The sequence below is a fragment of the Bemisia tabaci genome, chromosome 1, assembly GCF_918797505.1.
Source record: "Bemisia tabaci chromosome 1, PGI_BMITA_v3".
NCBI lineage: Eukaryota > Metazoa > Arthropoda > Insecta > Hemiptera > Aleyrodidae > Bemisia > Bemisia tabaci.
In genome coordinates, this window is record NC_092793.1 from 82,280,854 (window position 1) to 82,303,032 (window position 22,179).

At 35.3% G+C, this 22,179-nt stretch overlaps 2 protein-coding genes across 11 annotated transcripts in view; one reads left to right on the top strand and one right to left on the bottom strand.

The window, feature by feature from the left end:
* The first annotated feature begins 619 nt into the window (after positions 1-619).
* Positions 620-8,424, top strand: mei-W68 (meiotic W68). Of its 8 annotated transcripts, none has more exons than XM_072306284.1 (9): positions 671-813; positions 1,129-1,419; positions 2,076-2,201; positions 3,561-3,704; positions 4,454-4,647; positions 5,218-5,357; positions 6,037-6,174; positions 6,633-6,812; positions 8,277-8,424. In XM_072306284.1, exons 2-9 carry the CDS (start codon positions 1,316-1,318, stop codon positions 8,394-8,396), a joined length of 1,146 nt encoding a protein of 381 aa, XP_072162385.1. In that variant the 5' UTR covers positions 671-813; positions 1,129-1,315; the 3' UTR covers positions 8,397-8,424. The 8 variants fall into 8 exon arrangements, with proteins under 8 accessions (XP_072162387.1, XP_072162388.1, XP_072162389.1 ...); XM_072306282.1 differs by having other exon boundaries at positions 680-813; positions 1,165-1,419; XM_072306283.1 differs by having other exon boundaries at positions 695-806; positions 1,165-1,419.
* The window catches only part of Rnmt (RNA guanine-7 methyltransferase), a 63,787-nt gene continuing 49,867 nt past the window's right edge, over positions 8,260-22,179 (bottom strand). For all 3 annotated transcript variants that reach the window (XM_072306290.1, XM_019061515.2, XM_072306291.1), the window contains exons 2-9: positions 21,442-21,587; positions 19,514-19,767; positions 18,773-18,954; positions 17,729-17,890; positions 15,731-15,848; positions 13,983-14,133; positions 12,144-12,232; positions 8,260-8,745 (exon numbers count right to left, since the gene is read on the bottom strand). In XM_072306290.1, the coding sequence (XP_072162391.1) occupies positions 12,189-12,232; positions 13,983-14,133; positions 15,731-15,848; positions 17,729-17,890; positions 18,773-18,954; positions 19,514-19,767; positions 21,442-21,586 (1,056 nt within the window). In that variant the 5' untranslated portion in view covers position 21,587 and the 3' untranslated portion in view covers positions 8,260-8,745; positions 12,144-12,188. The remainder of the gene's footprint in view (positions 8,746-12,143; positions 12,233-13,982; positions 14,134-15,730; positions 15,849-17,728; positions 17,891-18,772; positions 18,955-19,513; positions 19,768-21,441; positions 21,588-22,179) is intronic.

A 22,179-nucleotide genomic window follows, 5' to 3' on the forward strand; every position in this document is an offset into this window, starting at 1 on the left:
CTTTTATCCCAAAACAAGGTTTTTCAAGAAATGCTCTTTTTGCATCCAATTCCTCAATTTGCAGCTCGAAGGGCGACGCGGCAGCGTGACGATTCAATCCCTAGATAGGAATCGTGCAAGATGATGACTAGGTATTGTAGTACGCATAGTTGATGAAAGAGTATGAAAATCTGCATTTAAAAATGTGTTGGGTACCTATGTAAAAGGCAAACAGCAAACCCACCCCCCTCCCCCGTGTCAATGCGTTGGGGCAACTAACGTAAATGAACAGCTGAGCCCGATTTTTTTTGTCAAAGATGCGCCATGAGATCATCGGAGCTCAAAATCAGCGAATGATATGCAGTATAAGTGCGAAAATAAGGATAGAGCTACTAAGTTGGGATCCGATTGGTTGAAGAAGTCAGGAATGGTTGTAACATAGAAACCTAGCTGACATTAAAGTACCTAGTCTATTGGGAAATGTCTGGCAACTGTGTAAATTAAAGGCAAACAAAACAGCGCTGCCAACTTAACCTACCTTGAGTGTGAGAGACAGTGACTTTTCATCTAACTTCACCAATCACACTTTAAATTCAACGTTAATAAATACCTATGCACATTAAACTAGCTAATAATGAAGTTATATCAAAAAATTTCGTTGGTTGTGATACCTACCTAGTTTTTTCGAGCCGGTTTTCTTTTCGTTGAAGAAAAGCTCCGCCGATTGAGGTTAGACGAGTGGTAGCGCCGCAGCCGTGGAAACAGCGTTGCGAGCGAAATGGTGATGTTCCACACACCCTATATTGGAAGTTTGTTCCGGGAATCAGGTAACAGGTGCGCGGGCAGGGTGGCAAAATATCATGAAAAATTAAATCTTGAAATTTCACGTGAAATATTTCATGAAATTTCAGAAATTTATGAAAGATATTGAAAAACACAAGTTTAGTTCCCTTTTCATGTTTTGCAAAATGTAAAAATCGTTATTTTCTTCTATTTTTGGGTGTTTGGGTGCGGGTTGCATACTCTCCCCTAAAATATATGAAATATTTCATAGCCTCGTGAAATTTCATAAAATATTTCACTGAAATTTTCAATCTTTCATTTCTTTCTTATGCTTCATGCCACCCTGTGCGCGGGTGTGCGAAACAGTGAATTTGAAGTACTACAGAACATAATATATCTTAGGTATTATGTGACGTGGTCCCTGTCGAGCAGCTGGAAACATTAATTCAAATGCTTATCTGGTCTAAATGTCCTACATTTCACTTTATTCACATTTGAGCCTGCTTGCTTAGAAAATACTTATCCTCTACGTAGAGCCACAATTCCGTGAGTGATGGATATTCGGGAAGAATTCGAGAGAAACTTACGGACTCTCACGGAGGAAATTAAACAAAAAGCAAACAATGCGGAAGACTACGAAGATAAACCGGTCAAAAAGTAAGATTTTCTAGTCTCATCTTATAATTTGGGCACGTTTTGACATTTAAAGAAATTCGTCACTAGGATTAGGGTGGACGCACAGTTCCTTAGTGCCACTTATTCCTAAAGTGGGGTTTCTGTAATTATATATTTGTAATATTTCATATTATTGTACTCATCACTCTCTCCAGAACCTTACAGAATTACTTATAGGCCGCTATGGCCAAGAATTGAACCTGGTAGGTATCTCTTGTTTGTAGAGCTAGCACTGCATGCAATCACTGCAGGCGGATCCAGGGGAGGGGGGGGGGGGGTATGCGCAGGGGACTTACACCCCTTCCCTTCCTCGTGAAAAAGGAGGAATAAAAAGAGAAGGACAAACGCTTAGGTACATTTGGTAATTATTCATGACGAATTAAATTGACTCAAACTGCATATTAGATGCTTCAAAAACTTAAAAATTATCTAGGGAAGGCCCCCGGACCTTCCTTACGTACCCCTCCGATGAGGTGTCTGGATCCGCCTATACAATCACTAGGTACACCAATGGAGGCCAATTTCTGGCGAGAAAGAGATCCTTCGCTCTTTGCCATTCGGCTCCTGCCTCTGTAATTCCTCTTTTATGATAAAAATTCTGAATACCACTTAAAATACATACACTTCAAATCCCTTAGGAAAACCATAATGAAGAAAATTGAAGGTGTGATTCTGGATGTAGTTGAATCAGTTCAAAAAGGAAAACCTCTCAGACTCGATGTAAAAAATTTCCGAGATTGGGACAACTGCACTTACGCAGACAGGTAAAGCCTTTCGTATCCGTACCTACAACTGTATGTGTAAGTTGCTTACATTCCTTGATATTAAAATGAGTCCAATTTTTTCCCTCCTTTTTTTAAAGTTTTGTAATACTTTAAAGTATCTTCCTTACCTCCAGTTTTGAGAAATATGTCCGCCTTTGCACAGGAATTTTAGGTGCCTAGAAAATTTCGAACTCATGATGCTGTTGTAGGTAGCGAGGATTGATGCTAATGTAGCAGGAAATTGAAACTTGAAATACCCAACATATTAAACTTGATTACATTCTATAAAAGTATAGCTTTTGAGGCCTGATGGTCAGTGAAAGACAATTGCCTTATATCTTAAAACTGGACCAAAGGACCAAGGTCAACCTATGCAGCATGAAACTCCCAGTGATCAATACCAACTTTGGTACAGTTAAAAATTCATAACAAAAGATGCGTACTTCCCTTATTTTTTCGTATTATTTGCAGTAGATAGTGTTAAACATTATTGTATGACTGTAATTGTACAGCTTGTCCCTCTGAGTAAACGCCGGAGACATCACACGAATACCTACTGACATAGGTAATTACTCACACAAAAAAAGATAAAATAGAGTCTCTTTCTAAACCATGAAGAATAAAAGTTGCCTCAAATTCAAAGGATAAATGATTGGTCTTGCAGAATTTTTGTCTGGCGAGACCTGTCTTTGAGCAGCCAACGTTCTTAAAAAAATTTAAACAAGAGTACCTATAATAATTGGATTACTATGCATATAAATACCTGCTTGTAAAATGTTCCAGTAAAAGGGAGGAAATATTCAGTTTTTTCTGAACAATGATTAAATAGCCTCAAGTAAAACATTAAATGAGTAAATTAATTTTTTCAAGACTAGTTAAGCAGAGGAGCCAGTGAGTCTTGAGTAAAGTTTCATCTTTGCCTGTAGAAAAAAATTTGAGCACTACCTAACAATATGTACATATAAAGATAAGAATAGTAATTTTATAATGTATATTTACATTATGAAGTAGAGAGATAAGAAAAATCAATTTAATTTTATTTACTCGTAAGTTTATATTCAAGTTCAGCCTAGACGGCTCTGGGTAGTTCCCTTCATTTTGGATCCTGAACTGTGAGAGTAAGCATACCTAATATTCCAGGTGGTAGTAGGAGCGCCTAAAATGATTTAAGCATAAGAAAAAACCAGTTTTATGTTAGTAAACTAAAACCCACTCTTATTAATTTTTTAGATTTTAAATAGAGGTTAAAACGAGAGGTTCTTTTAGAACAATTAAAGCTCTGAAAAATAATTAGGTAATAGCTCACAAGCCTTTACCAATAGCTAAGTTTTTGTTTTTTTTTTAAAAAAAATTTTTTAGATTGATTTTGAAGCCAGATAAAGAGGTAACCACATGCAAAGTTGTGTTTGACTCAGAACGAAGTCAACGAAAATACACGATTATCGTCCATTTGCTCTCTAAGATTTATCAGATGCTTAATCAAGGACTGACAAGTACACGCCGGTGAGCATAACATACGTTATTTTTTTAACTTTATTAGATTATGCTCTTTTAGCGTATTTTCTTACGTTTGGATAATGTTGTTAAAAAAATAATATGTAAAGTTCAAGAGGCGCATCTCTTCTAAAATTTGCAATTCTGAAGCTAGGTAACTGTTCACAATGCTGAAGTCTTCCCAGCATACATTATTTTCAATTAAAAAGCTAATGAACGTGACTAATTTCTTGACAATTATTATTATCTTTCTTCTCTGTATGAATAATAATCTGCAAACAATTCAAAAGAAGTTAGCATGTGATTCTTCAAAAAGAAAAAGCGATGGAAGAAATTTGGAGGTACTCTTATTGAGTTGTGCTGATGCCAAGTTAGCCATTGATATTGATGGCTGAACTTAAAAATATGTACCTATCTCAGCATATTGTGACGCTGTAAGTCTCCTTTCATGTTTTATTATCTTACGGAAAAACTAGTCAAATGCTTTTATTGAATTTTCTGGTTACTTTTTTTACTTCAAAAAAAAGAAAGAAAAAACACACAAAATTGCGAGAAAACATTTTCATTAAATAGTTTTCCTTGCAGATAATATAACTTAATTAGAGCTTTTTCAACACTGAGATTGAGGCACATATTTTTCGCCTTTGATATGATGTATTTTTTTTTACTTATTGTGACTTGTTAGTCCTCCATTTCTCCAGGTTAATATCAAATCCTTAGACGAGGAGAGGTAACTAAATTAAATGTTCTTTTTTAAGGGAGCTATACTACAAGGATGTTGAATTGCTGCAAAGCCAGGATATAGTCGATGAAGCAATTAAAATAATATGTTGTCTTCTCAACACACCACCCTGGCAATTAGGAGTTTTTGGGACATCAAAAGGTCTGGTAGCTGGACATCTAGTCTTGCAGACTAATACTAAAGATACTATTGACTGCCTGAGTCCAGGAGGTAAATGTCTATGAGACATAAGTACTGATTAAATCTGATAGTCTATTCAAACTGCAAGCTGCAAGCTGAAAGCTACTCCACTAGCTATTTTTACACACAAAAAAAAAAAAAAAAAAAAAAAAAAAAAAAAAAAAAAAAAAAAAACATTATAAATGCTTGCTAAAACCTTTTTTGTACAATGGGTGTTTTATCAATATGAAGACTGACCGTTACTGCTCTAAATAAGCTTGATATTACTCGTTATTAGATATATATCGTTAGATGTATATCTGTACAAAAATTAATCAATACCTATTTTCATTTACCTACCGGGATCTGAATTAGACTTACATGCTTACATATAATATATGTGGTCTATTACACTGATCTTGGTCTTGTATAGTGGCTGTATCAATAAGTAGAATTTGGGAGAACAAAAGCATCATCATAATCAAACAAAAAATTGGACATCATTTTGCCCTCTTGATTTCTCATTCTTGTTGTTTTGTAATTTAAAACCATTCTCAATATATTTTTCTTTTGACTTAAATTCTAATTTTAATCATGTTCCTCCAATTTGTTTACACAAAGGTGTACTCATACCTCAAGATGTACTATCATTGAAACCTGTTTCAAAGGCAAAATTCATCCTGATAGTGGAAAAAGATGCAACTTTCCAAACGCTTTTAGATGAAAAAATTTTGGACCGCTACAAATTAATTTTAATCACTGTGAGTAGAAGAAGAAGATGAACCATACTTTATATTAGTGTTTCTTTGCCAATACTTGGGGAAAATAACTAACGTCTAAAAATTTAGGAGCCAACAAAGGTAAAGAAAGATAAATGAAGGAATACTGAGAAAAGAGAAGGGACAGGATTTATTTTGTCACATTATTTTCACTATCAATGATTTAGGGGGAGTGGGATGTCCTGTGTCAAGAAATACGATGCGCCAGCGATAATATCTGGTTCCCTGTTTGTAGTAGGTTACTGAGACCACAGGACTGCAAATGAAGGTCTTGGGTTGGCCATCATGCATTGGTAAATATTTTTGCCAAGTAATTAAGGTCATGAGGTGACGTTTTTTTATTTTAATGATCGAAAAAATTACAAATTTTTTTGGCAATCGAGAAGCTTTGTTCATAAATTACAAATTTTTTTTGGCAATCGAGAAGCTTTGTTCATTACGATTTTTATTCATTTAGGAGGTATTTTTGCGACAATTCCGATGAGTCCTGGTATCTTACTCTGGATCTTGACATTTTTTGTGAGTCTTGCATGAATTATAAGCTTAGAGAGAGGAAGATAAGATGAATAACGCTGAATATTGAACAGTAAGATCACTTTGAATGCAGCCTTGGTCTTGCTCGAATATTTTTCTGAACTCATGGCAAAATAAACATTTTCAGGGGAAGGGATTTCCTGATTTGAATACACGCTTGTTGGTACGGCTTCTAACAAACACCTTGAAGATTCCAGTCTTTATGATTGCCGATGCTGATCCACATGGGATGGAAATTATGTGTGTCTACCGCTATGGCTCACTTGTAAGTGTTGAATATTATATCATTCATGACAATGTATGAGAGTTTTGCGTTGGTTCCTAAAATTTTAAGACAGAAGAAATGCTGGTGAAACTTTTAATTTTAGAATGACAATTTCTTAGAACTACCTTGGATGGGAAGGTAAACTGCATTTTTCTTGGTCTGCCCTTGAACCAATCATTGATCACATGGAACTTTGAAAATCGTACATTGATTGTGACAGTGTACTGATTTCGAAAAGTGCACAGATTCTAATTGAGATGTAACTCACACAAATCCTGTTCCTTGCCATCTGAAGGTGATTTCAAAAATCTGATTTCAATAGTGTTTTTAACACTCCTTCTAGACATTGATACCAAGGCTAACTCAATTTTTTCAATTTTTGAAGTTATGCCCATTTTGCTGAACACAGCAAGTTTTAAAAAAGCAGTTTTAAAAATGTATTTTTCCCTTTCTTTCAGACTATGTCTGAACACGCACAAATGCTGGCAGTACCAGAAATTCACTGGTTAGGAGTTCATCCATCTGATATTGAAATATTACACCTGACAAAAATTCCATTTACTAGAGCAGATGAAGACAAACTCAACAGCTTGGCCAGTCGTGTGTATACCTTGGCAAACACAAAACTTGTAAAAGAGGTTATAAATTTATCTTACCTATAATATGAAATCATGAGAGTAACGCGTAACGTATAACACCAAAGGTAAAGCACTTAGGGGGGGGGATGGGGTTAGACCGTGAAGTAATCACTTGATCAGGGGGCGTAACCCGTATTGTAAGAAAGGCTGGTGTTGACTAGCTTACTAGATATGCTCCTCATAACCACCAAAGATGGTTATTGCAGTAATTTGTGACCCTTTTTTTCTTTTATTATCTTTGAAGGAAAGAATCGTTTGAAGAGCTAGATCAGTTTTAAAATACAGTAAAAATCTGCAGAATTCTGTTGTGCATTTAGCACAATGGGTTACTAATTCTTGTACTTAACATTGAATATTCTGTAAGTACCAGGTGAGTAGATTACGTTGTGATTTATTAGATATGCATTTTTAGAGCCAAATTCCCTGACAGGCCTATTCTCCAAAAGTCTAAAGACTCAAGAGAATTTCAAATGCACCGTAATGGCAGGAAAGTTATGGAAGTGATCTACTGTAGCAGTCAAATTGCTATCTCCTCTCACTTTCCACCGATGTTTGTTCAAATAAAACGCATTTCAAGGAGGAATTGTTGCTTGTTACCTACAGATAACATGAATGAGATTCGATTCTTCGATTCCGAGTATATAGTTTCGACTTTTCTATTATTTTTAAATGCCAGGAATAGAAAGACATTAGGCAGAAGTTGTAGAATCCCATGATTGCTTCTGATTGGTACCAGATGACATAATTTAGTTCGGCGCAAAACTGAAGCGAGTTAAATTTGAGGGAAAACTGCACTTTTTGAACTGCATATTTCTCGGTTTCTGAGTTAAAAACTTTGTTGTGTTTTGAATTTAGGCATCGTGTTCTACACATCATTTACCTTTAGACAAATGTATTCGCAAGTCAAAATTCGTTTATGGTTTTGAGACCAATTCAACTTCATTTCAATTAAAATCCTCTTTAGTTATTGTGACATTGTTGTTTCGTCATAGTATTTACATTTCTTTTTCGCCCGATGTGAACTTTTCTTCGGTTGAAAAACTTAAACCACTATGGCCACTTCGGCTGTATCAGAAATCATCAAGTGAATTACAAAGTAAAACGTGGAACAAAAATAAAAACGAAAACAGAAGCTAAAACATTAATGCACTATCTTTGGCGACGCGTCAGGAAATTGGTCAGAACAGGAAACCAACTGGCCAGCAACTGAGCCAGTTTTGCGACGCCCTGCCAGAGATAGTGAACTAAAGTTTTAGCTTCTGTTTTCGTTTTTATTTTCGTTCTACGTTTTACTTCCTTTTACTTTGTAATTCACCGGATGATTTCTGATACAGCCGAAATGGCCAAGTAGTTTCAGTTTGACAACCGAAGAAAAATTCACATCAGACAAAAAAGGAATGTAAGTACCATGATACAAGTACAACCCGATAAAGAAAAAAAAACATAATTGTTGTTTTGTTTCAGATTGGTATATTAAAAAAACTCAACAGCAAAGCAGAGATTGAATCAGTGTCCAGCCTTGCAAAAAATAACTTGACCAATTTTTACATAGAATTTAAGATAGCTGCCAACCAGCTGATTTGATTAAAAATATAAATTTTATTCCATAGTATTCCAGGATCTTTATTTTATTTTATCTTACAAAGCTTCAATAAAAAATTTAAAATTCATGTAAAAAAACCACTGACCATGTTATAAACAATGGGATGTCATTGAAGACAATGGATCTACAAGGGTCATCCAGGAAGTAAGGTCTATAGATTTTCTCTTCAACCATTAATGCAAGAAAAAACCGATTATACTGCTGGTTTTAGTGTACTCCAATTTTGATTTGAGCATGAAAGTTCTGGAACTGAACCCCAGGAACACTTGGGGGATTCATTTTCCCTTGTCTCTGTTGCCACTCTTACTGCCCGATCTGATCACCTAAAAACTGCAATGAGAAAGCATGAACTTTGTAAAAGTGTGAGGAGATGATGAAAAGTACTTACATCACAAGAAAAATAATACAATTTGCTTTTACTTTTCAAAACTTTTCAATGTAATCACCACTGAAATCCAAGCAGTTTTGAGCCCTTGGCTTCTGGGCACGACCATGCGCCGTACATGGTGCAGGAGATTAACAGTTTATGACAAAGTCTGCAGGAGATCTTACTTTCTAAATGACCCTCGAATCTACCAAGGTAGTTAAAAAAAATGCTTTAAAGCACTATACGGGACCACACATTTTCTTCGAAATTACTTCCCAGATACCTACTTAGATTTGCTCTTAATAAAGTTCAACTATCCTTAAATGAGTGTATTTAAGAGATAACTCCTGTATGTAGTTCTCAATATAATAAAAAACAATAATTTTTAGCACTACATTCCTGAGCGTTCTCTTTTTAAATCCTGATTTCAAGAGTAGACGAATTATTCTACCTCTACTTGGTTACAAAAATTGCAGTTGCTCATTTTATAAAATATCTTTTGACAAGTCAGTGTATTTATCAAGATATTCATATAAAATTACAGCTTAATCTCCCAGGAGAGAAAGTAACTTGCTTCTTGGTATTAAAATACATAAAATTGAACCATTTTTTAAAGGTTTTATCCAATGAATCTCAGATACTAACAACAATACTGAGGACTAGGAAATAATACAGTCAGAATTTTACAAATGACTGCTGGGTGAAAGAAAAGAAAAAAAAAGAAAGTAAAGAAAGGAAAGAAAAAAAAAGGACAAATTTTTGGATCGGGAAAGATCACGAGCAGTGTGAATATGAAACAGTAAACAGTTATGAGGACTTTAAAGAGGAAGATCTTGAATATACGTTTAAGAACAGATGGAGAATTATTGAAGATCACATTAGAATAACATAATACGAGGGTGGATTTGTAGATAAGTTTACCCATTTAATATCTCTGAAACTATTGATGTTAGAAAAAAAAACCAGAGCGGCTTTAGAATGATCATATCCTCAGCTTTCTATCAAGCGGTAGTGTTTAAAAGTTGGTACCCGTTGTGCAAAGTAATAACAGATTTTCCATATCGACCTCGTGTTCAAACGTGCCCACTTTTACCACGCTGTAGGATTTAAGAGAAAACGAGAGTTTAAGTCTGCGAAGAGGTAAAAGAAATTTATTCTTTTGGTACAATAGTTGTGAAACTGATTCAAGACTTTTTATCCTCCTTCTCGACGTAGTCAACTGCCCGATCCTTACATTTTTTAAAACGGTGCAGTGAGTTCTTTCACCCAATCGTGTCAAAGTCCTTCCTGTTAGCCTGCAGCCAGTTGTAGACACAAACAATACTTCTGCGTTCAGTAACGAGTGATTTTCATTTTTTTTCTGAGTTAAAAAAACAGTATCTTAATGGCAAGCGGTATAATCAGTGGCGTGGCGTGCTTTGCAATAAATTGATTGATCAGCCATAAAAACCTATGGAAAGGATCGATTAACAGGGTATTTGCAGTGAACACATTAATAATCGATTCTTTACCATAGCTCCAAATGGGGAAATATTGATAATCAATCATTCACGCCTTGCCACTGGGTTTAGTCATGACACAGAAATTACTGTTTGTGTCAATAACTGGCTGCGGGCTAACAAGAAGGACTTTTATGAGACCAGGTGGAAGAGGTTGCTGCACCACTTTCAAAAATGTTAGGATCCGGCAGTTGACTTCGTAGAGAGGTAGGATAAAAAGTCTTAAATCAGTTTCACAAGTTTTGTACCAAAAGAATAAATTCCTTTTACTGCTTTATGGACTTAAACTTTTGTTTTCTCTTAAACCCTACAGCGTGGTAAAAGCGGGCACGTTTGGACATGAAGTCGGTCTGAAAATTTTAAAAACTACAGCTTGTTAAAAAGCTGAGGATATGATAGTTCTGAAGCCGGTCTAGTTTTTTTTTCTTTCATTAATATTTTCAGAGATATAAAATGAGTAAACTTACTTAAAAACCCACCCGCGTAATAAAAGCTGCAGATGATAAAGGCCATGTTCATAATCATTTCTTAAGCTTTCTTAAACAGCATAATTCTTTGGAATTAGGTTTAAAACCCTGTAGTTAAAGCAACAACTCATGTGAGCTCAGCAATATACGGTAAAAGTTCCTTAAGTCGAACATCGCTTATGACAAAAATCCCCTTAAGTCAAAACTTTCTTCAGTCCCAGGATGCTCCCATGAGGAACAATGCTAAAAAACAGCGCTTCAGTCAAATTAGTGATTTTTCGTGCCAGATGAAAAGCCACTTTGTGGAATTTTTTTTTGAGAAATCCAGAAAATTGTCGGGTTTTAATGAGCAAAACCCCGAAAAATAAGCAACATTGACGAAAGAAATGTAAAAAAGAGATTTGTGGCTACGTACTTGTATACATGAAGGAAGTGTAGAAGTGACATATGTTGCTTGATAGGTATGAAAATTTGGCAGTTGGGGGATTGGGGTTCTGCATTTGGTACGTAGTTTTTTTTTTTTTTTTTTTTTTAAAGCTTGGCTCACTTCACTCTTGATTGAGATTTGATTAAATGTAAAAAAGTTAAATAAGGAATTTTAAAAAAAATTAAAATACATTAAAATAGTTAAAAATTTGAAAAGTGCAAGAAGAAATCACTTTAAAAAAATCATTGATTTTTGTCTGCTTCTGTTGATGTAGCATTCCCGACATGAGCAATGATTCTAGATATTGGAGGCTGGCTATTGCATTGTCGTCGACTTCATACATACATAAGTCGCTTTACAGCACTCCCTCGCGCTCTACGACCCCTAACCTCCACTGCTCTCTTTCAAACCACAAATCTTGGGGGATTGAGCACCTTAACATTTCCGCTTCAATCCCTTCCCTCCAACCTTTCATTGGGCGCCCTCTGCGTCTTCTCCCAGGAGGAACCCAGTCGACCCAGAGTGTTTTGTCGACTTCATACTGACAAAAAAAATTCGCAAATTGTCAACAGCTACTTGTACCTCTACTGCAGAAAACGGTTTTGTGTCGAGGTTGGCAACATCCTCTTCACCACCATCTTCGATATCACTGCTTACTCCTGGCACATTTGCCGCTTGAGTCGAATTTCTACGATTTCCATGCGAATTGCGAGTTAAGCAGAGAAACGAGTAAGTCAAATAGCGGCTTAATTTGAAATTTTCATTGGTCCCCCGACAATGCGACTAAATAAACTTTTACTGTACTAATTTTTGAAATTTTGTGGAATTTTGGGAAATGTGTGGATTTCATTGTTTTTTAATGCCTTATCATTAGAGTGTATAAAAAAGCCTGGCCCAGACAGTCTGTATATTGAGCAAAAATTCTTCAGAATTTTGTAGGTTAACATTTCTAAGAATCTATATCTTACTTGTTTCTTATCTAGGAAAGCATATGTATCTCCTCTGCAGGTCTCTCAGGATGGCTTCCTTTTTTGAAAAGCGAATACTAGGTACAAACCTGAAAAATGAATAAAAACTGATGAGCTTCAAGGGAAACATAAAAATGAATAAACTATTAGGCTATACCAAAACTGTAAGATTTAACAAACATTTTAGTTGCAGAGAGAGTAAAGAAAAAGCTATTATTGTGACTGAATCAGCTTCACTGGTTGTGCACTGGTTAAGGTAGTTTGATGCCAGCACAAAGGCCCAAGGTTCAATTTCCAATGGTGACTGATATTTGATGTCACACAAATATCAGCCATCAAGACCGTAGATGACTATGCCACACCAATGAAAGGACCATTAGATTAAACAGAGCCCGATGAGACATCGAAATTCGATACATTGCATGATTAAGATAGGTAGGGCTATGTTTGTCTTGTCTTGCTGACATAGTTTCAATAATCAACCTGCTGGTAAGTAATAAGTTCGCACTGTTTGACTGGGTTGTGAAACAATTGTGGATTACTTGTAGTACGTGTCAGCGTTACTTATCAGGGGGAGATTATTAAAACAACAGAGTCTAACTGCAGGGAGGTACAGCTATGCTCTGAAAGTTCATGCTCAGTAGCATCTGCCAATGTTGTTGAAACGACCTCCCATTGACTTATCAGATACCACGGAGCCTTGAAAATTGAAATACTAAGTTCAGTTAAACAAACTATACCGAAACTTCGATTTCATGTTTAAACATTTCTTCTTTTTTTTCTTTCTTTTTAAAAAAAGAATTGGATTAAAACATAAATAAAAACTTGAAATGGCTTCCTTTAACAACTCAATACAAAAAAAAACCAATTAATCATAGTTTGTTATGTTCAGTGTCCTCTCTTAAAATTGTAGGTTTTTTTGTGTTCTGTTCGTCTTAATTACATGGTTTGTCCCGAAAATAATGCAAATGATTTTCGAGCAAATGAACAAATAAAGGCACCGAAACGCAAAGTATTTTCTGTCTTTTTCTGTCAAAGCATGCCTGTCTGAAAAGACGGAAATAGAGGAGTCCAAGGATTAAAATCCAAAACTAAAAATGTGCTGTCTAGCATTCCTCAAGGCTTTCATGATCTTAAATTTGTAAAAAGTCCCCTTTTTGCCAATGATTAGAAATTTTTTTAACTTATCTCTTCCATCGATGATCAACATCATTTTCAGAAGGATAATGATATTTTGGAGAACTGGTCAAAAATTATCTGTTCTTCAATAACATGAGATGTAATGTCATCTCCTTCTAAGGACATTGCTCTCCAATAATAATTGTTAATTATTTGCTTTGTGGTACTGAATTAAATTGTGTCACATCTCTGAAAGATCACGGGGTAGTATTTTCAGAGGATTAAATCGCTTGTGACCATCATCATTCAATGGTGGAGAGAGCCTGGAGGATTTCTTGGTTTTATTCACCGAGTTTCTTTTTATTTTAGTGTCAGAGCAATCTTGTGCCTGTTTCAGACTTTAGCTCTGTTTATACTGACCGCCCTTATTCTTAGCGGGGCTAGTTCACTGTTGAATCTGTGCACCTTTTTGGGTGCACGTTGGCAAAATAATCAAAACACTCTGGACAACTTGTGCGTCGTGTCGCATTTTTGGTTGCACTATTGTTTGCTTGGTCTGTGTTATATAAACCACTAATGATTTAATGTGTACACCCTAAGCATACCCAGATATTTAATCTTTGTGTTTCAAGTAATAATTCTGTGTTTCATGGTTCTTACGTGGTGTTTTAAGGTAAAGATCATGAAAAAGTTAGATCATACATGTGACGTCAGTCATACCTGCTACTTCCCATTCACTGGCTGTGAGAGTGCCTATCCTTTTCATAGGGCTTTCTTCTTTATCTTCACTGGACAAACTCTTGAATTTTGCTACATGTTCATAATCAGACTCTTCTCCAACCAATTCTTTTTCCCGGTATGGAGGGTAACTCTAAGTAAAACACAAAGAAAAACGTAAAAAAGAGCTAGATATTATAGACAACCGCCAACTGGTTAGCTACAAAATAATTAAGACAGCTCCAACTTCATAACAAATTGTTGCCATCTTCTTGATCCTATAAAATTTTTGTGGAGAACTAAAAATATATTTCCACTTTAACATGATAGTTTATGATATCTTGTCATATATCACTGAAAAAAGTGTCATAGTCATGGCATGGTCGTTTACAACAAAATCGAATGTCTCGAATAACATGTTATCTTCGCATGCATGTCATCTGGAGGTAACTAACTAAGAGAAGTTGTCAAGAACGGAGAGGAACATACACGGACTATAAAAATAAACAAAATGTGGGATTGTGAAAAAATTCAGAGTAAATTGAGAATTAGAAATAGAAAAGAGGAAAAATAGAAAGAAAACTAGAACAATTTAGTTAGGATTGGTGAGTGAAAAATATTAAAGTGGTGGAAAAATAGCATAAGAGTTTACATAAATCCTATCCAAAATCAAAGTTTTGAAACACACCAAGTCTAGGATTCAGGACCAGGGACCGGGGCCAGACTCTGCTTTCAACGGGACCCGAACCCTTTTTAGAAAATTTTTACTTCACTAAGTATGTGACCATGACCTGGTCAAAACCAGGGTCCGAGACATTTTAAAAATTCCCAGGTTTTTGTACTTACAAATTCTCAGGTTTTTCTTTATTTACGAATTCCCATTCAAACTTATGATTATTAAGTTTCAAACACTGAAAATAGCTGCAGAAGTGGAAACAAGGCAGTGATGCCAGGCGTACGGATTTACCCGTGCCGCGCGGACATTCCCTATACCGACACGGACCGCGTACGGACAAAAACCTTATGGGAAAAACGCTTGCCTATCTTAAAATATCTGTACGCGTGACGTCACAGAATGACGCTCAGCCAATAGCAACACGGAGAGCGGTTAGAGCGTACGGATCTCGCACACGGAGCACCCGGGAACACTGAAACAAGGTATGTACCTGGTGTTGTCATAGTTGCAAAATTTTCATAATTAAAATTGTATTGTGAGTTTCTGTTTCCATACAAATATTCCAAACATTTTTTGTGCCCAAACTTGTCTAAATTTTTTAACTAAAAGACACTTTTCTCAATGAAATTTTCCTTTTCGGTACTAGTCTTTGTTTTTGGTAACATTAAAGGTACGAATTTGTTTTCTTTTCCCACAGTTCCATTCCATATTTTATGAGGTTCAGACCTTGTCTCATCGAAAATCTAAATCCAGAATTTTTATTGACAACTACGTCTGAATTAAGACTTACCCTTTTTTTCAGAGGTTTTCAAGAGGAGAGTGAAACAGGATTGACTTGGAGGCAGCTGAAAAAAACTGTTCCAGCTTACAACCCAAACAAATGGGAGAAGGAACGAAAAAATCGGGAGGAAGTAGAAAAAGGAAGAGACTTTTGGTAGAACATCACAACATGTTGTGGTTTGATGATATATTTTGAAATTTACTGATAGAATAATTACAGGGATTTACAATGTACACACCTCTATCAATCTAGACTCATGGTTCAAAAACAAAAGGAGATCATAAAAGCTCTTACCTCTAAGGCTGACATCTTTTGCAACAGCATTTTACCTCTATCAGTATCTTTCATTTCATTGAAATAATCAGGGAAGCTTTTCTTCTCTATCAATACCAAATCATATTTTTCCGCTAACCTGTAAAACAACAGAACTGCTGAAGTAACTTTGTCCAGAGATAAAATTCTATATTTATCTTAAACAAATAGATCCATAGAAACATAAATTTGTAGAAAAAAAGGTCCTCATCATTCTAGAATTCTTAAATAGACCTGGAAAAGTTCTGCGGTGCACTCATGGGAGGACACTGTACTGGGCATTGGTACATATTGAATGGGGGCCCAGAAGCAGTGCAGGATTATATTTTTCCAACTATCAGCTGCTGGGCTCATAGGCCCCTTACAGCATCACAGAGACTATATCCGAAGGGGCTATGAGCCTGGCATGACACACATTTTATCACTAATTAGAGCACAAATGAAACTTAATCTTTCCCCATCAAAAGGTTAACAGAGCCTTCGAATCAGCACACGTTTAAAAATCCCCACATGAATTATCTATGCATTTGAAAAAAAAAAAAAAAATACATTAATATGGATCGATAAATTTTACCAACTTTACAGAAAATCAAATTTTGCACATCTGGGGGGACAAAACGTTAAGGGGCACGCAGTTTCAAAAACTACAGACCAACTTATTTGACCTTCCCTGCAACTCATATCTACCAGAAATAAAAAAATCGCCGATCTGCGGGTTGGACTGTTTTCTGTTAAATCCACAATTGAATCGTGTCATGTGGGAACCGCTAATGTGAATTTTTTTTCAATTTTGAGATTTTTGGGTTAAAATACTCTTGAAGGTTAGACACATTCATAGATAAGGTGAAAATTTGTGTTTTTTACTTTTGAACCCTTTTTAAGAGTAAAGCTGTGGTCCAAATCGTGCAAAAACCGCTAATGTCCATCTTTTGTTACATGCCTCACAATCAGTGTATTGTTTGATTTAAAATCATGATAAAATTAAATACCACCTTCTAATCTTTTAATTCAGACTTCAGGGTAAAAACCCAAAAACTTCTCACAGTTTTCCAGCGGCATGGCGAATTGGCCACTCACAGAGGCAAATAATGACTTCTCCAATGAAGAGAGTGACGGCAGCGAGTTGGGAGGTGCTAAAATAGGTTCCTTTTATTGTTTGTCACTCTCAAGATACTTTTTTTAAAATTTTTCAGTACATACCGTACACAAAATATGCGTTTTTGATGTTTTAGAACCGCCCGCGCACAAATCGTGCGAAAACTGCTATTGTCCAGTTTATTGCCGGTAGCTTCGTAATGAAACTCGTTGTAAATCAAGACTTTAATTTTTTTACTTTATTTGAATGATAGTCTACAGTTTAGATGTCTTCAAAATTCATTTTGTTTGTTTGTTTGTTGTTTGTTGTTTGTGTTTGTTTTTTATATTTCTATTTATGATTAGTCTTCCTTTGAAGACATCAAACAGCTTCAAAACTCGAGGATTTTCGCGTTTCATGCGAAAACCGCTAATGTCCAGTGTCCTTTGTTTTTAATTATTCCATACTGGACAGAAGAGGAGCTGGACACTGTCAAGAATTCATTTCTACAATCCACTAACCAACACAACATTTAACATCCTAACATTTTTTAATACCACATTTAAAAGGCTTCCACAGTTTTTTGCCGTTTCTTCAAAATCAGAGAAAATGGACATTAGCGGTGTTTGCACGACTTGATCCAATTTTGAATTAGGTATATTGGTTTATTCATGAAACAATGGAATAAAAATATGATAACTAAAACAAAATTCGATTCAAACCATGCAGTCTTACATCAATTTACAGCAAATTAATCATGAATAAGGCAAATCCTAATTTGCTTTCCTTCCCCAACTTCTGCAGATATGATGTCTCATCTTCTGGTTCTCTTAAGAAGGCAGTAATTTCTCTGTGATATCATTTTAAAAAAGAAAGCATTTTTAACAAACATTTCCAACACTCACCTTAAAAAAACAGGGAAATAAACTAAAAATTCAGGGCAGTTAACGACTCCCTTCAGGTGAAAATCATACTTAGCGCCAAATAAACTAAAGCTTGAATCTTCAACTTCTATGTGATAAATTTCATTACCAAATTTCTTGTTACCAGCTTGCCTGTGTCTACTTCTGTGGAAACCAAAAAAAAAAGAAGGAAAGATTAGAAAATGCTGATGAAGAAAATGGGTGGGGGGGAGAGGGGTTTACAAGGTGAATTTCACAGACCTTCAATGGAAGGGGAAGGGTCAAGATTGATCGTAAGATGCCAGTAGCATTAAACTAAAAGGAAAAATAGATTCTTTGAAAAGCTCCTCCCACGACCGTCTCTCTGAAAAGCTACCTCTCTTTAGCAATATCACCGTCGATCTTTACCAAAACTTTTTTGAATGAAGGCACAGAAAAGTTAATCCACCAATTCCAGGAAATATAGACAATGGTCCCCCTGCCTTTGTTGAGCATTAACAATGATAAATTGACTTAAACCTCTAAGAGCTAGATATGGAGTCATTTGAGTTGTAAAAATGAAAAGGTGTTGGCAATTATTCTATACTCCTTGGCAAGTAATTAGGGCAAAATATTTGAGATTAAAACCGGTAAACGCAAGCGTCTTAACCCAACCCAAGGCCTGGCTTTACCACTGAACAACACCTCGATGCTAATAAAGAAGATGACACTGAGACTTGTAATTTTCAAAGGACATGTACATACCTTCAGTCCTAGTGCATTGTTGTGATGTTTAAATCAGCGGTGTTTCTGATTGAAGATTCGAATTCTGCTCAAAATTTTTATGAGACTTAGTCCAAACGCTCTGTTAATATCGCCATATTATACCTTTGTATGCAAGCTGTTCTCATACTTACTCACATCTTAAAGTTGCAATCTTCATGGAGTGCATGTACAGGCGTCGCATTAAGATATCAAAATGGCAGCGTTTGGACCAAGCCTCGTCAAAATTTTTAGTTTGTAAACAACTATCTATAGGAATTCATAAGGTCCAAAATGTCGACTTACACAATGGTGTTAGCATCTGGTAAAGTCCCTATAAAATAGCCGCCTGGTTCTAAACACTCAGAAACATTCTGAAGCATTTGCTCTGCTTGTGGAAGACTTTCAAAGCAGTAGTGAAACGCAAACTGACAGCTGACAATACTAAATTTAGTGGTTGGATCATCATATTTTGATCGGAGTCGAGTCTGTAAAAGCACATAATCAAATTTGCATGAAACAAAGGGAAGAGATGCAGGACAAAAAAAGTTTCAAAGAAACTTAAATCATCATTATCATCCTTATATCAAGCATCATCATTACTATGATCTCTCAAACTCTCAAAATTCTCATTTTTTTCCAGATATAATTATTTTAAACCCACACCAAACAACTATTTTGCAACATACATCAATATACCTACAAACAATCAATGTAACTGTGTTCTATAGATAAAATTTCGGAAGCATGCCAAATAAGTCAAACAATTTTTAAAACCCCAATAAATCAAAATTTGTCCATTAATCAAAGACTGATCCATTTAATCGACAGATCGATGTTCAATTTTTATAATTGATAGAAATGAATCGATAGAATTAATAGAATTGTCATAGCAATGATTGATATAATCAATTTCGAGAGTATGTCACTTTTCGAAAAACAAAAACAACATATGTATGTCTATAGTGCATCCATAAAAAAAAAAATAAAATAAAAAATAAAAAAAAACAAAAAAAAAAAAACCATAATAAGGATCAAAAGAGGTACCTTTGTGCAATCAGCTGCAAAAAAATGTCCCTTGAAAATATGGTCTTTCCGTTCTTTGGAATTCCTGTTGCACAAAAAATTGTATCGGTTCTTACAATCTTCAATTGAGCCCTCTGCAATGTCCACACCAACTACGTGCGTTACTTGCAGCTGGTTCCACTTTAACAAGTCACCACCTTTACCACATGCTAAGTCCAGCACCTTAAGGGGCTCTCTATGCTTCTTTTTTTCACTTACTTTTTTCAAGTAATGGTCTGAAAATAAATATTTAACTATTAACAATTGAAAATACCTAGAACAAATAAAATGATGAATAAGTAAGAATGTGAGGAATATACTAAGAAGGTATTCTTGAAAAGGAACATCTTAGAAATATAAATAATGAAGAAGTTGACAAGTCATCAGTTGCAAAACATTGTTGTGAAGAGTCTCATATGATCAAGGAAGAACCTGTACTTTTAAAAAAAGTTATTCACTTGTCCAATTGATTTGCCAATGCAAGAGAAAATTTTTATTTTCAGGAAGAGAGCTAGATTGATGAATGAGGATCTTGAAGGGCTGGACGATCCACAACTCTCTGTCCTAGTTTCGGAATCTGACGAAGGGTGCGCTACGAATGCCTCAGTTGTCACTTGCTGAAGATGGGAGCAGTTAGGCTCCTGAAACAAATTTGTCCCTTTTTGCATAAAACAAGGTAATTTGAAAGTTTAAGTTTATTATGCGACTCATTTCTCGTTCATTGATCAATATATTATATTATGCTTCAACTTTGCAGAGAAGAAAAAAAAAACAAGATTACTGGATATCCATTAATAATTTAGATAATTTTGACTGTGCAAAAAGGTACAAAGTGAGAGCTGACCGAAAATTAACAGATATTATCTAAATGTATGTGTGCTTCAGGAGAAGTTTCTTAATTTTTAATGAACGTTTTTTGACCGATTTCAGTGTGATAACAAACATCTCTATTAGAGATGAAATTGAAGATTAAGATTTGGAAATTTCCAAAAGAGGATTGAGAAAACAAACATTTCTCTGAATTTGTTCAATCGCAAGATTATTGATCAAAAATTACAGTCGAAAAGTTTTTGCTCAAAATCGCTGTTGCCAGTTCCCTTTTCTTTAATGATGTAACTTGCAACCCTCTTTCTGTATCCATACAACATTATAGACTGCACACACTGCACCTACTGGGATATCAAATAAGCCCGACAGGGAGAACCCGAATTGAAGTTATGAGTATTTTCTTTTTGGATATAAGAACATTTCTAGTTTTGCTGTGTGTCCACATTTCTATGAAAATTATTAGGACCTTAGTCTGCATTGTTTGAGTAGTTTTTAGGACAAGGAAATGACAAGATTGCAATATTTTGAAACGTCCAAGGATGATTCAATACTGCAAAGATACTTAAAATCCTTGAGGAGAGAGAGAAAATTCTCTTCTTGTGACTAATCAGAATCAGAGAAATTTTCAGTCAAATTTTCTTGGTAGTTGCTTACCTCACAAAACTGAACGGATAATGGCGATTTTAAAACGATCTAATGGATTAACGCCTTTATGCAAAAAATAGATTCAGTGAGCTAGAAAAATAGATATCTCATTGCTAAACCTGTTTCAAGATTTCTAATTTCACTTTATTTTTCAAAAGAAAATCCACTGTTTCATAATTTTGTGTGAAATATTTAGTAAATGTTTTCAGATAATTGAGGATATTTCTAGCTCAATTTTAAAAATTGAAAAGGTTTTGATTTCACCAAATTGAAATACTTGGAGCAGGAGGGAAAGTTCCCAATGTTGCAATGCTGCAATCTTTTTCTAGTTGAACTACCAACAAACAAATGGCCCGTTGGCACATTTATTTGATGAAAGTATTTGCTAAGAATAAATTGAAAATTTATTGAAAAGACTGTTCTCTATTAAGTCTTACCAATCAGCATTCCTTTAATCCAGTTGTTGAAATTCCTCAAGTGTACTATTCGACTTTTCTGTCTCTCACGACCTCCTACATCTTCAATACTATTGTAATGAGAGGCCACTGCATTTCCAAAAGACTCCGTACTCTCATCCGCCATGCTGAAAAATAGAAGAGAAAATTTGGTTTAACACATTTCAACTGGGGGAAAAAATTGTCCGAACATAAAGCACAAATTGAATGGAAGAGAGAAAAGCTGCAGGGTGGAACAAAATTGAGATGAATTAGATGCAGGAAAATTGCCTCTGGTAATTCTAGGAATACGTAAATGTTCATTCAGAATTTGAAAAAGTTGACAGATTTCAATAGCCCAGGGTTCCATTCTGCATCCTGTTATGCTAATAGATTTCCACCAAAAATTGTAGGTTCTGAATTGGGGTCACATATCGACGGTGTAAGTCGGCAATCACATAACTCGTTTGCAGTGTCTGAATTCTCCGCCTTTATGCTATTTTTTTGAAGGAGAAAAAATTGGAATCATTCCATGAAATTTATGCAGAATTTTTTTTGCACAGAGAAGAAAAATCACAACAGTTCAAAGAATTGTTGTTGCGCACTTTTCCATTTAAAAAAATAAAGTATGACAGGAAGTCTGCGACGTTGCAAACCGAGTTATGTAATTGCCGACTTACACCGTCAATATGTCCTAACTGATTTAAAAGCCATTGCAGGACAGTCAAATAGAGTCAACGC

Excerpts from the sequence above, each read along its gene's own strand:
- mei-W68 (XM_072306284.1), top strand. The coding sequence starts at position 1,316 with ATGGATATTCGGGAAGAATTCGAGAGAAACTTACGGACTCTCACGGAG. Across the intron at positions 2,202-3,560 it reads AACTGCACTTACGCAGACAG|ATTGATTTTGAAGCCAGATA; the intron begins GTAAAGCCTTTC and ends AAAATTTTTTAG. Across the intron at positions 4,648-5,217 it reads TGACTGCCTGAGTCCAGGAG|GTGTACTCATACCTCAAGAT; the intron begins GTAAATGTCTAT and ends GTTTACACAAAG.